General features: G+C 34.9%; 2 protein-coding genes across 2 annotated transcripts; both read left to right on the top strand.

Moving 5' to 3' along the window:
- The first annotated feature begins 7,277 nt into the window (after positions 1–7,277).
- LOC129226330 (uncharacterized) lies at positions 7,278–8,657 on the top strand. The gene has a single exon (XM_054860932.1). The coding sequence runs from the start codon at positions 7,278–7,280 to the stop codon at positions 8,655–8,657; it is 1,380 nt and encodes a 459-aa protein (XP_054716907.1).
- Positions 8,658–8,706: 49 nt separating this feature from the next.
- LOC129226328 (uncharacterized) lies at positions 8,707–12,529 on the top strand. Its single transcript, XM_054860930.1, has 3 exons — positions 8,707–10,148; positions 10,219–11,603; positions 12,066–12,529. The coding sequence occupies exons 1-3, from the start codon at positions 8,707–8,709 to the stop codon at positions 12,527–12,529; spliced, it is 3,291 nt and encodes a 1,096-aa protein (XP_054716905.1).
- The last annotated feature ends 1,827 nt before the right edge of the window (positions 12,530–14,356 follow it).

The following is a 14,356-nucleotide window of genomic DNA, read 5'->3' as shown; positions in this document are numbered from 1 at the left end:
GCAAATTTCGCAATGTCGCGCATAGTTTTGTTCGTATGTGGGTGGAGGTCTGAAGTTTCGGGAATTATTTTGCCCGTGTGTATTTTCTGATCTGTAATTGCCTGAAAAATTTTGCCTATAATTAGGTGGAGTTCTAAAGTTATTTGTTCTGGGTTGATATTGATTTCGATATTCACGAAAGTTTGAAGAGATTTTTAAATCCTGGATATCTTTAGTTAAGGATGAGATCATTTCGTGCGTGGCACGCTCGTGTTCGGACAGGATGGTAGCAAAATCCCTGTTAGTCGGCGAGGTTGTTGTCTGAGTTTTTGTGTTATTTACTGCGTGTTCATTTTCAATTCTGTTCAACTGTAGTAATTCCACGAAGTCGACCGCTTCCTGGAATTCCGTGGGATTTTTCATTAAGACTGATTGTTTGAATTCTGGGCGTAAGCCGTCAATGAATTTGGACAATTTTGTGTTATTATAAATTTTCTTAACGTCATCGTTTTCTAACGCGATGTCGCCAAAAAATTTCAATGTGGCGGTTGCTACCCTAGCAGCAAAGTGCTTAGCTGGCTCCTTTTCGTACATTTTACACGATGAAAATAGCTGTTGTCGTGATGTTAAACTGGATTTAATTTCAAAAAAATCTAAGAATTTAGTTTTGAAATTATCATAATTAAGCTCAGAAGATAGATCCGGGCAGTTTATCAAGTGGTTTAATGCGTCACCTCAGATTCGTGATTTTATAACAAACAATTTCTCTTCATCGGAACAATTGGATGCGGTGGTAAGACTATCAACTAATTGTACAAAATATCGGGGTGTGACAGCAGAAGAGTTATCGAATTGTGGGATAAGGGACTGAAAGGTGGCTAGTTTTGAAATAATGGGGAGGGAATTAGCACCAGCGGGAGGATTTTCGGAGTTTGTATTTTGCATGATTACAATTTTTTTTTCTTTGGCAAAATATTTCAATAAACAAATAATAACGCAATAAATTTTCTCAAAAGAACAAAAATAAAATACATTTTCAATATCGATCCGTCATAATAGAGAAAAATTAAAGCAATAAATAATAATTTCATTTCACAAAAAAATCAGCAAGTATAAATTCAAACAAAAAAAATTTCAAGAGCCTTAAATTGTTTTTAGACATGACTACGTAAAGAAATAGACACCATTTAAAATCCGAGAAAATAATTGAGTCTTATTTAAAAGTGATATAATATTACAAGTATAAAGTGATAAGATGAATCCAACTATAATGAATGCAAACAAAGTAATTTCTCTAGCAAAATAGAAAAAGTCACGGTATCATTCAATGTTGCCTTTGACTAAATTAAAAATCGCGTAATCAATAAACATTCAAATTTGCACGGCATCATTTACTGTTGCCGTTCACTAACATAAATTTCGCGTCGTCAATAACCGTTCGGAATGGTCACGGCATCATTTACTGCTGCCGTTCACTAACATAAATTTCGCGTCGTCAATAACCGTTCGGAATGGTCACGGCATCATTTACTGCTGGGCCGAAACCCCATAGTGGAGTTCGTACAATGCGTTGTGTTATGATTTGGTGGACTTTTGGACTGTAGGAATAATAGTTGGATTCATTTTTGCACCATGAAAGTTTATTAAATAAAATAGTACATATACAGTTCTAAACTAAGCTTAGATATTTAGTTAGGAGTTAAATATTTATATTCAAAACATTAAAGATTTCAATAATTAAGTACATCATGATTCTGCTCTCCAAAGGAATTAAACTTTAATCTACTGGTTTAAATTAAGTTGTGGGAAGTGGGAGCTAGTATTGTACGTACCAAGATTTCGGTCCTTTCTCCATTAAGTCATTCAAAGGCACAGCGCCTTTCTATCATGACTCCGGACAAACGTCTCGGAGAAACGCCGAGCTCTCGAAAGATCGTCTCCTCTACCTTCCAAAACTATCTCTTCTCCCCTTTGAAAAATCTTAACTCCTTGTTTTATACTGGGGGATAAAGTTCCCTGATCGGGGCACATTCTCTGGGGATCATAGTTCAACATCTGGAGATCCAGCTTCCAGGAAAACCCTATGCTTTATGGGGTACGGAGTGTCGCAAAGTGTCAGAATGGAATTTTGTTATTCCCAAGTCTTCTATTTTATGGGCTCGAAAATGTCAGAACTTCAGAAGTTATATCCTACAGCTATGACTCGGAAAGGGGGAAAATGTTTGAAATTGTCCGAAAGAAGCTAACCCCCTTTTGACCCACTGCGGGTGTCACAGAAAATTCCAAGTGTCGCTTACTCAAAACAAGCGGAGGGAAACTTTCCCGCCAAAATGTGTTTATTTCTAACTCTCTATTTTATGAGATGCAACTGCTCGGGGGTCTGAACTTATTTCCTGCACGGGAAAAATGTACCGCCGCGCCGCGACAAAAAGGTCAACTCTTCTTAACCTAAAAGACGTTTAAAAATGCGAGGGAGGCTATTTGTAGCGGAATGAAGGTTCAGGGGATAGATATCCCTTTCCAGGCATGTGGGGCAGAAGGTCAAAATCGGCCCCACAATATGATTGAACTAACAGCAGGTATTCCAAAGAAATATACTAGCTATAATTATAGAAAGTTAGTAATACTATTAACTTTTTTACTGCAAAGTTACTACTACTACTAATTAAAAGGCCGTGTATAACCAGACAGCTGTTCTCTGAATAGCAACTCTCACAACAGTTGCGCAGTTATTGGACTTACTGCGATGGAAGGGTTATAATCCTCTTTGAAATAATATCCACGCTTCCATATTTGGCAACGTCTTGTTATCAATAATTTTAGTTATGAAAGTTGAAGTGCATGGTAGGTCCATTTGCCATTAACTTAAAAATTAAAATATTTACCAAATATATTTGAAAAAGGAGTGCATGACAAGGTTCTTTTTTAAGCGATTTTGAATTTTTATTGAAATAAAATAGGTCTTTATCCATAAATGAGTTTTTAAACAGGAAAACCAAAACCGAAATTATTATTCGAAAAATATTTCGAACTGAAATATTTTTCGGAATTAAAATCAATTTTAGGTCATTTTTGTGAAGGAAGGATTTTGGGCTCTAAAAAGCACAATTTTGTGTTATCTTTAGTGACGTTAAGGAAAACGGGAAGTTTCAGCGGATCCTTCTGAATATTTTTCGATATTAATATCTGAAAAATACAACTAAAGACTTTTCTCCACCTCACCTCGGCGATTGATGAGGGATGCCGGATGACCTAGCGTCGCGAAAATTCATAATCCATCCAGATTTTTTTTGAAATGGAAGTCCCAAAATCATATTTTAGGCATTGTTTGATAACGATGGGACAAAGAGCGGGCGGGGGTTCAGTGTGCGTGTGCCCTCAAGAATTGTTTTTTGAACTTTGGTGGCTCCGGAACCGCCTAAAAACGAAATTTTGAGCTATAGTGATTACGTTGGAGAAAAGGGAGATCCGGTGTATTTCCCCCAAAGTTCTTCGAAACTGATGATTGAAAAAAGTAATTTTAGTTTGTTTTTGAATACGTTAAGTGAAAGGGGGTGGGAATGGGAGCCTCTCTAGAGACGCTAATTCAGACTATCTTTGGTAGTAATGTTGGGGAATGGTTTTCAGGGCCTTCTACCGCAAACATTTCGAAAAAGAAATTCGTAAAATGCCATCGAACAATTTTTGATGACGTTAGGGAGGGCTGTCTCCAGAAAAGACATTTTGGAGCCATCATTTTTAGGCTATATGTTTGATTACATTAAGGAATTGTTTGTACTTTTCTTGAGCTGAGGCACGCTCGACTCTTTGCTGGGTTGTAGTTAGATATACTGCAGGGGTCATGTCAGTTCTGATTTCATCATATTTGTCTCCCTTTAAAGAGTGATTTTGCTCAAAATTGTTACGTGTCCAACTTTTAAGACACGAAACTTCGTCAAATAGATCAATGTTGATGCGTGAACGAAAATTGAAAATATGCCTGCAAGGTAGTCCCATTGAGGATCGAAAATGACAACTGCAAACATGTTTTCCTGTAGATAGGGAAGAGCATTTGGCTTCAAGTATCTCACTGTTTGCATGTACCAACTCGTTTTTCACTAGGTCAAATGCATAGGGGGTAAGGAATTGAAAGTAGTTTTTTTTTATCTTCATTTGCAAATGCGTATGTTGTTTTCTGAAGCACATTAGCTGCTGTTGTATTTCTTTCAGATCTTATTGATTTCAAAAGAATGAAAAATTTCTTGAAGAAAACTTCCAAAGTTGAAAATGTTTGAATTACAGATTTTAATTTCTAATTGAAACTTTTAATTCGATTGTTGGTTTTATTTCTAAAACAACCAGCATTAAATTCAGCAATTCCTTTCCATTGCTCAAAATTGCAGTGCCAATTGGCCTCAAAATTGTCTAGAATTTGTTTTGGACATGAATATTTTATAGTACCATATAACTACAAGTACTTTTCTTCCGTGTCAGAATAACACATTGCTTCAAAGATGGATTTTGCGAAATCACGTTCAGCAGGAGTTATTCTCAGTTTGTCACAATGAAATTTTCGATTGAAAGACTGCAACGTGTGGAACAGGCAAAGTCTGAACTTTATATCACGCAAAACAGTCTTTAAAACGTTTCGCTCTGTTAGATCCTTGTCTGTTATTGCAACAAGTGTATTGGTACAATCAGGGTTTTTCCCGGAAAACACCTTAAGGAACCATTGTAAATTTTCCATCTCTTCATTAATTAGAAGAGCAACTGCAACAACATGGCTCTCACCGTTGCCATCTTCAATCAAAATTATAAAAACTGGTAAATTTAAATTCACCAGTTTGTATGTTCTATCAAGGAAAATTACTTCCGGGTAGGTTCTGAATAGTCTCTTCATTTCGATATCTTGAATGAAGATCCCTTGCAACTCATTCAACGAGTTCTGGTGAATCTCCACATCACACTTGCACTCATTTTTGAGCATATGAACGACTTCAACAAAGCTGAATGTGGAAGAAGGGCCAGCTGTAGGGGAAAAAAATCAGTTATCGACCAAACTCAGGAATTTTTTAGCAACAAGCACATATAGATGCACAACAGGACAAAAATTACGAGATAAATTGATTAATATGTGATAGCTCTTACCAAAGTAAAAATAGATTAATTTTTAACCAGCAAATATAAGTTTACAAACATGTATCAAACTTTATCATAGAAAAAGTTTCTAAAGCAGAATGTTTTTACGGATAGTTTTAAAAGGATTGTATATGTTATGATTAAACCTAGCTTTTACTGGTTAAAGCAGGCTTTAATCGACTAGGATTGATTTGACCCAGTTTTAGCCAGTTAAAGATTTAAGTGTTAGGAACTCTTCGGGCTTTTGTCGTAAAGACTGGCTAATCTCTGCTTTAGCTGGTTAAAGCAAAGCAGACAGCAAAAATGTGGATTCAAGCTTTATGTAAAACTAAAAAAACACTTACTTTAACAAAGACTAGCTGCAAGGAGAATTTAATATGTGAGTTGTTCTGACAAAGAGAATCTAAAATCGATTTAATTTTAATCATTTGTCATATGACATTATTCATATGAAGCACTCTAAATTTTTCATCACAAAAAGTGTCGAAATAATTTGTTCTAATAACGTTTTGTGTTTATTTTCGGGGTTCTGCAAGTACCCCTCAGAAAAATGATAACAATGATAGAAAACAATTTTCAATAGATTCATTTTTATCTAAGTATAACAGATTTCTTGGAGCATTTTCAATTTCTCTGAATTAACTGTTTTCTACCATAAATGGACGTACAAAATCTAGGTTGACAAGCATATAAAATCCCTGATACTTTTGGTTACACAACTGAAAAGTTTTAATATTGAAGGTAGCTTCAATCGCTCTAACTTAAGCTTAATAAAAATCTTAAATTAACCTGGCAGTTTGACATACTACAAACAAATAGATGAATAACATTGCTTACAATCTAAAACCAATCTTTTTCTTTTTTTAAATAAATCAAATTTACAAACCTTTTTTTTTTTTTTTTTTTTTTGATAAATTAGTTAGATCTCTTAAAGAGACCACCTTGCCGGTTTCAATGGTTATTTTATTTTGTACAAGTTTCTTGTTTGCTCTAAGATGTAGAAGCGAGGCAACTTCTTTTTGTACATTTTCTGGTAACCTTCTCTGTTTAGGCAGTTGTCTAAATAGTGCTTCAGACATTTCATGGTTGTGTTCTTCGATGATGTCTGCAATTACAAGAGAATTTCCATCGAACTTCACATATATTTTAAAAGGGCAGTTTTTTCTCAAAGTTCTGAAAAAAAATTGATATAGAAAATACAGAATAAGAAAATATAGTTGTAATAGTATTGAAACATTGGCTTAACTGCAGAAGACGGTGATTTGTTCAATACTGCTTTTACCTTTTATGTTTATACAGTAAAATCTCGCTACAACGATATATTGTTGTAGAGGGATATATTGTTATATCGAGGGTCTACATATTTTGGGAACACAATAGGGTTATTTTATTTTAATGTTATAGTATATACACTACCTAAATTTAAATGTATTTGGGTGATTCTCCAGAATCCAAAAAATACTATGTCCCAAGAGCTTAACACAAAGGATTAGTTGACTTTGATTTTTTTTTCTTTTTTTTTTTAATAGTTAGAAATGACTTTTCCGATGTTATTCCATTTCTCTTAAAACAATAACTCATTTATTTTTCCACACAATTTTTTTTTAAACCAGAAAGTCACTCTTTTGGCATGCCCCTATTCGTTTCTAAAATATACTTCAGTTATTTAAAAATGTTATACCTAAATTCCACAAATTTAATTTGTAGTACTAAGTTAAGTATACTTAAAGGTGTGGAAAATTATTTGATTTGGAATGGCAACGGCCATTCAACGCTTCCTAGCATGAACTCGAATCAAGAGTTCAGTCGCCATTGAATCACCGTTCGATGAATGTTGAAATTCGATGCTTTTGATGTGACGAGAGTCACCCCTTTTGATGGGACTTATGTTCCCAATTTTCGATATAAATTATGTGCACTGTATATACGTTTCAACTAACAGTTCTTAATTAAAATGTTTTTTCTAACCTTCAATTCGTTTGTCGATTTTTGAATTTGATGTGGCAAGTGTTTTACCCACTGAATCAGTTTACAATATGGTGCATAGCGGCCGAAAAGTAACGCTTGCATTCAACTTTAATTCGTTGCGTGTGACATTTGTTGATTTAGAAAACTTTCATATGGATTAGCACCTAGTGCGAAGACTGCAAAAGGTAAGAGAGACATTTTTATTTTCCAAAATGGATTTTGAAAAGCTGAAGAAAAACCGAACTGTTATTAGAACAGCAGTTACGAAAATAACGAATATTATTGAAGGTTTAATTAAAGAAGATCAAATAGATTTAGAGACCCTAAAAGAGCTATTAAATCAATTGCATATTAAAGCAGAACTTTTAAAGAAAATTGATGACGATATCGAACCGTTGTTAGAATTAGAAGAATACGAAAAAGAACTGATATCAGCATATAAATACGCTGAAAAGGTTTCGAACACAATATTTCGCGCTGAAGGAAAATTAAAGGAAATTAAATCCTCTAATAATAGCCAAGTGAACATAAGTTCGAACATGAGCGAGAAATTAATATACGAAACAAAACAGGTGAAGCTTCCAAAATTGAACATTCAAAAGTTTTACGGTGATTGCACCCAATTTTATTCCTTTTACAACACGTTCAAAGTCTCGATTCATGAAAATGAAACGCTTTCGAAAACTGAGAAATTTAACTACCTAAAAAGTTATTTAGGCGGCCCTGCAGCTAATGCAATCGCGGGTTTTGAAATTTCAGATGAAAATTACGACTCTGCGCTTCAAATATTAAAAGAACGATTCGGACAAAAAGACGTCATAATTAACAGCCATGTGAACAAATTGCTTAACTTATCTCCTGTTTACAAAATTACCGACATTCCAAAGCTAAAACGGATTCACAATGAAATAGAAGTTAATGTTCGGTGCCTTTCCGCTTTAGGATTGGAGTCAAATTCCTATTCTTCAATGCTGTTAGCAGTAGTATTGAAAATAATACCCCATGAATTGGCATTGGAATATAATCGACAAAATAAGAAAACCTCTTGCGTTCCAGACATAAATCAATTCTTGAATTTCTTGCAAACAGAAATATTAACAAGAGAACGAACTTATTCGTGTAGGTTGAAGCCATTTGAATCAAACAGCAAAAATAAAAATTCAACTTTGTCTAATAGACAAGATAGCACTTGCATTTCCACCAGCGGTTTTTTCGTTGCTGCGAAGAATGGAAATGAAGCTTTCGCTGAAAAGAAAACGGGTAATTGTTTATTTTGCAAAAAAGAACACGATGTTCTTAACTGTCGCTTAAGTGTTGAAAAAAAGAGAAACGTATTGAAGAATCAAGGTAGATGTTTTTTGTGCCTTGGATTGAGACACCGTTTGAAAGATTGTTTGTCGGGAAGGAATTGTAAATACTGTTCCGGTAAACATAATGAAAATATTTGCTATAAATTTAACAATTTGGCTAACGATAAATCTAATGAAGAATCTCTTATGGGCAATGGGACGGAAAATTTAATTTCTGCTGTATCGCACATGGGAAATAAAAATAACTCTTTTGCAAACGAGTTACGTGTTAGCAAAAAATGAAAACTTAGATTTGAACTGTGGTACACGCGTTTTACTGGATTGTGGTTCGATGCGTAGCTTTACCACGCAAAACATAGCTAACAAATTAAAATGCAAAGTACTAAGGAAAGAAAAATTATCAGTGTACACGTTTGGAAGTAAAACCCCGATCGAAAAATACTACGATGTCATCAAACTTACGTTAATCAACAGAAACTCTCCCGACTTAAAAATAGAAATTGAAGTGTTGGTTACCGACGAAATATCAGGATCGAATATTCCCCCTCCCGAAGTTGAAGACTTTAAGGGTATGAAACAGTTGAAAAATTTGACACTCGCGGATTTTCCAGAAAGTAAAGAACCCATTACAATTTTAATTGGTGCTTATTATTATTATAACGTTGTAACGGGAAATATTAAGCATTTGAGCAAAACACTAGTTGCAGTTGAAACAATTTTCGGTTGGTGTTTACAAGGAAAAAAAAGTGAAAATAACTTTTCTTTAATGATGAATGTAGTCGTCGAAAATAGCGCGATTTCAGAACAAATTCAGAAGTTTTGGGACTTCGAAACTTCAGGTCTTATTGATTCGAAGCAAGATGCTGATCCAACAGAAAATGAAATCATGAGACAATTCGAGTCTCAGATCAAATATGAAAACAAAAGATATACAGTGGGGTTACCCTGGAAGTTAGAAAAGCGGGATTTAAAAGATAATAGGAAGATAGCTGAAGAGAGATTTTCTAGACTTAGAAAAAGATTTTATAGAAACCCTGAGTTGTATTTTGAATACAAAAAGGTGATAGATGACTATTTACGACAAAAAATTATTGAACCAGTTATCAACCCAGATGAGGAAGACGAAGTTAAATTTTACCTGCCCCACAGAGAAATTATTAGGAAAGAACGTGAGACGAGTAAATTGCGTATAGTTTTCGATGCCTCCACTCATGATTCTAATTGTTTATTTTTAAATGACTGTCTTCATATAGGTCCAAATTTATATTCTAAAATATTTGATATTTTATTGAGATTTCGCTTTCACCCCATTGCTTATACAACGGACATGAAACAAGCATTTTTGCAAATTTCGCTCAACGAAGAAGATCGAGATGTTACTCGTTTTTTCTTTACCGATGACCCCTCGGAGGAATCTATTGCACCCCAGGTTTATAAATTTACTCGCGTTCTATTCGGCATCAGTAGCAGTCCGTTTTTATTGGCAGGAACTTTGAAATATCATCTGAAACAGTATACTGAAAAATATCCGGTGACTACAAAATTTTTAAATGATAATATTTATGTCGATGACATCATCTGTAGTCTTGCATCTGTAGATGAAGCCTTATCTCATACATTAGAGTCCATAGCAATTTTCCAAGATGCTAGTTTGTCACTACACAAGTGGCGCACTAATTCGAAGACCCTACGCGAATTGTGGAAAAAACATGGAGTGATTTCGAGTGATAATGCCGAACACCTCAAAGAAGAAAATATGACATACAGTCTTAGGTATAGCATGGGACAACTTAAAGGACATTCTTTATTTTGATGTTGGAGATCTAGTCAAATTTGTTTCTAGAGGAACTGACACTAAACGATACGTGCTCCAGGTCTTAGGACGTATCTTTGATCTTATCGGAATTTTAGGTCCATTTACAGTGAGAATTAAATGTTTGATGCAGAAGATTTGGATGTTACGTATTGATTGGGATAACAGGTTACCCGAAGATCTAAGTTCGTTATGGAGAAGCTGGTGCGAAGAAGTTCCTCAACTGACGGAAATTTCAATCCCACGCCATTATTTTTCCGAAAACCTAAATATTGATATCAAAACTCTCGAACTTCATTTCTTTTGTGACGCAAGTATGAAAGCATTTGGAACAGTTGCCTACATGCGTGTTTTATCTCGAAATGAAGACGTTCGAACGGCCTTTGTAGCTTCTAAAAATAGAGTTGCTCCGATAAAATCTCTTACATTGCCTCGGCTGGAGCTCATGGCTGCAGTATTGTCAGCAAAATTAAGTTTTAATATTTTGAAATCCTTGAAACGTGACATTCCGTGCTGTTTCTGGTCTGACTCGAAGATAACAATTTTTTGGATAAAAGGAAATCCTGAAAAATTTAAACCTTTTGTCAAGAATCGGATTGAAGAGATTCGTAAATTCACAGCACGTTCAGACTGGTTTTTTTGCCCCGGAAAGGTCAACCCTTCAGATACCTTGTCGAGGGGAGCAAAAGTTTCTAAATTGCTAGAAGATCCAACCTGGCTGACAGGACCGCAGTGGCTAAAAAATTCTCCAGATTACTGGCCGAAGTCAGAAAATGATGAAGCAATAAATACAGAAGAATTAGAATACAGAAAGAAATCGAAGGACATCTTTCAGTATGAATGTCTTGTTGAAGAAAAGGAAAATGGAATCAACATAAATAAATTTAGTAATATGGAGAAGTTGGTGAGGGTTACAGCTTGGGTGAAGAAGTCGATCATGAAATTTAGAAAGATTTCTAATATAGAAAACACATTGACCGCTGAAGAATTAATAGAAGCTGAGAATCATCTGATAAGATTAGAACAGAAGATCTTTTTTAAAGAAGATTACGAATCCTTGAAGAATGGAGATCCGATTCAAAAAGTCTCTGATTTGTTTAACTTTTTGCCATTCATGGATGAAAATGAAATTATCAGACTAGGTGGAAGATTAGAATTTGCTGAATTATCTACAGAAGAAAAAAATCCTATTATTCTTCCAAAACGGTCCTGGCTGACATTTTTAATCGCGAGAAGAGAGCATGAGAAAATGATGCACGGTGGAACAGCTTGCACTTTAGCGCGAATTCGGCAGCGTTTCTGGATTCCAAAAGGACGGCAGTTAGTCAAAAGTGTAATCAAAAAGTGTCTAATCTGCCAAAAATATCTTTCGAAGGCTGCTAATCAAATTACAGCTCCGTTGCCGCTTGACAGAAGTAACATTTCGCCTCCATTCTCAGTTTGCGGATTAGATTTTGCGGGAACAATTTATGTGAAAATTTTTACAGAAGTTCGAAAATCTTATATAGTTTTGTTTACATGTGCGATTACTAGATCAATTCACCTTGAACTCGTTAGCGGTATGACTACAGATTCCTTCTTATTGGCACTTCGAAGATTTTTAGCTAGAAGAGGAAACTGTAAGGTAATATATTCGGATAACGCGAAAACCTTTAAAAGGGCGAAAAAAAAAATAGAAGATTTATCAAAAATTATTTCTGACAAATTACTTTCGCAATTTCTAACTAAAGAAAGAATAGTTTGGAAAAATATAATTGAAAGGGCGGCTTGGTGGGGAGGTTTTTACGAGCGACTTGTGAAATCCGTAAAAGATTGCCTGCGGAAAATTGTAGGTAAAGCTTTATTAAATTTTGAAGTAATGTCTACATTGCTTACAGAAATAGAAACCGTCCTCAACTTGCGACCTCTAACTTACGTCTACAATGAAAATAGTGAACCTTTGCCTTTGACACCAATGCACTTCCTAAATTTTGGACGAGAACCTCAATATCCTATCAATTTCGCTGAAATAGTAGAAAATGAATCGAAAAGATCTTCACTTTTGAAACGGAAAAAATATCAATCTCTTCTTCTCCGGCAATTATGGATAAAATGGAAGCAGCAATATTTACTTGACCTCAGAACTGTTCACTCTTTGAATAATTCAAACAAACAACCGGCACTTAAGATAGGAGATGTAGTGCTCATCGAAGAGGATTCCAAAAACAAACTGCTTTGGAAACTCGGAAAAATTGAAAGAGCGTTTCTCGGACGGGATAATAACGTACGCTCATACGAAGTTAAAACTGCTTCTGGACTTTTGCGGAGAACGATACAACACTTGTATCCCTTGGAACTTTGAACTTTTGAAATTTGAACTCTAATAATTTAAATTGAACATTTATTTATATTGATAATTTGTACTAACCTTTAAATTTGTTACTTAATAATATTTAGTATAGTTTACTAACATTTTTAGAGTTATATTTTAATATTTGAAATTTGAAAATGTTTTGATTCATGTATATTTTTGATTTATTGATTTAATATTTTGTGTATTTGAAATTTTGAAATTACGATTTTGTAATTAATACATTATTTGAAATTGAGATATTGATGAGCTCTTGAAAGAGTTCATGGTGGGGAGTGTGTGGAAAATTATTTGATTTGGAATGGCAACGGCCATTCAACGCTTCCTAGTATGAACTCGAATCAAGAGTTCAGTCGCCACTGAATCACCGTTCGATGAATGTTGAAATTCGATGCTTTTGATGTGACGAGAGTCACCCCTTTTGATGGGACTTATGTTCCCAATTTTCGATATAAATTATGTGCACTGTATATACGTTTCAACTAACAGTTCTTAATTAAAATGTTTTTTCTAACCTTCAATTCGTTTGTCGAGTTTTGAATTTGATGTGGCAAGTGTTTTACCCACTGAATCAGTTTACGATAAAGGTGTAAAAGAACATCCTTGAACTAAATTTAATTATTCAAAAATCAAGGTACATAGTTTTAAATCTTGTCCCCAGGTTTCATGTCATTCTCCTGTCCTAGGAATGAGTTCAATTATTATAGACTTAAAGAAGGAATTTTTGATTTGTTGTACTAGTAGCCTGTTTATTATCACCATTTTGTTGGATTCCTTGAGCATTTTGTTAATACGATTTATCTGCTGTTCTTACTAAACCTTTGAAGTTCAAAAAATGGGTATGCAACATTTTTAATAATACTTGCAGTGGTGAAAAGAAATAAGTAAGCAATTAGTAGTGGGGGGGGGGGGAGGATACCATTTTTAAAAAGTTAGAAAATGGTAAGATATTTTTTTTTTATCACGTAGTTATTACTAAGCTGTTGCTTAAAATTTAACTTATGCATTGCAAGTACCCAGAAAATGTCACCAGATATTATTTCGGTGACATGGGGCCCATCGCCGACGCAGACGTGGATGTTGGCAATACATCCTTCAAACACAAACTCTCCCGTTCGATTAACAAGTAAGTTATCTTTTTGGTTATCAGTTAAAAGACGAAAACTAACAAACAAATCAGATTAAAACTAGTTAAGGGAGTGTTTCTGCATTATAATTTTATATATTTGCATATACTGCATATATTTAAACAAATCAGATTACATCTGTATGTAGTGCTGTAGGAGCGTTCTCGTCGTAGAGCCCCAAGACAGGATCCGTGGTGAGGGCCTCCTTTAACTTCTGGAATGCTTTAGCCTGTTCGCTAGCCCAGCAGAATTTTGTGTCGCCTTTCAGCAGCATTTGAAGTGGTTGAGCTTGGTGACAGAAATCTTTGATAAAACGGCGGTAGTAAGAACATAATCCTAGAAAACTCCTAACATCGTGGACATTCTTTGGTACAGGAAAACAGCTGACAGCTTGCAATTTATCTGGATCAGGGCGAACACTGTCCTCGGACACAAGATGGCCTAAAATTTTAATTTCTTGGGCGGCGAAGGTACACTTTTTGGCATTTAGAACAAGGCCAGCTCCCCGGATGCAATCAAGAATGGTACTTAATCTCGTGAGGTGTTCGTCAAAAGTTTTAGAAAACACTACGATGTCGTCTAAGTAGCAGAGGCACATCGTCCACTTTAGGTGACGTAGTAAGTTGTCCATCATTCTCTCGAAAGTGGCAGGTGCGTTGTATAAGCCGAACGGCATAACTTTGAATTCATA

This window comes from Uloborus diversus, chromosome 7 (genome assembly GCF_026930045.1).
Source record: "Uloborus diversus isolate 005 chromosome 7, Udiv.v.3.1, whole genome shotgun sequence".
In the NCBI taxonomy this organism is placed as follows: Eukaryota; Metazoa; Arthropoda; class Arachnida; order Araneae; family Uloboridae; genus Uloborus; species Uloborus diversus.
This window is presented reverse-complemented; position numbering and strand designations above follow the sequence as displayed.

What these genes read in the sequence shown, in the direction of transcription:
- LOC129226330 (XM_054860932.1), top strand. Translation starts at nt 7,278, where the DNA reads ATGGATTTTGAAAAGCTGAAGAAAAACCGAACTGTTATTAGAACAGCA.
- LOC129226328 (XM_054860930.1), top strand. Translation starts at nt 8,707, where the DNA reads ATGCGTAGCTTTACCACGCAAAACATAGCTAACAAATTAAAATGCAAA. An exon ending in AATATGACATACAGTCTTAG is followed by an intron (nt 10,149 to 10,218) that starts GTATAGCATGGG and finishes ATTTGTTTCTAG; the next exon opens with AGGAACTGACACTAAACGAT. An exon ending in TCCGTTGCCGCTTGACAGAA is followed by an intron (nt 11,604 to 12,065) that starts GTAACATTTCGC and finishes CATTGCTTACAG; the next exon opens with AAATAGAAACCGTCCTCAAC.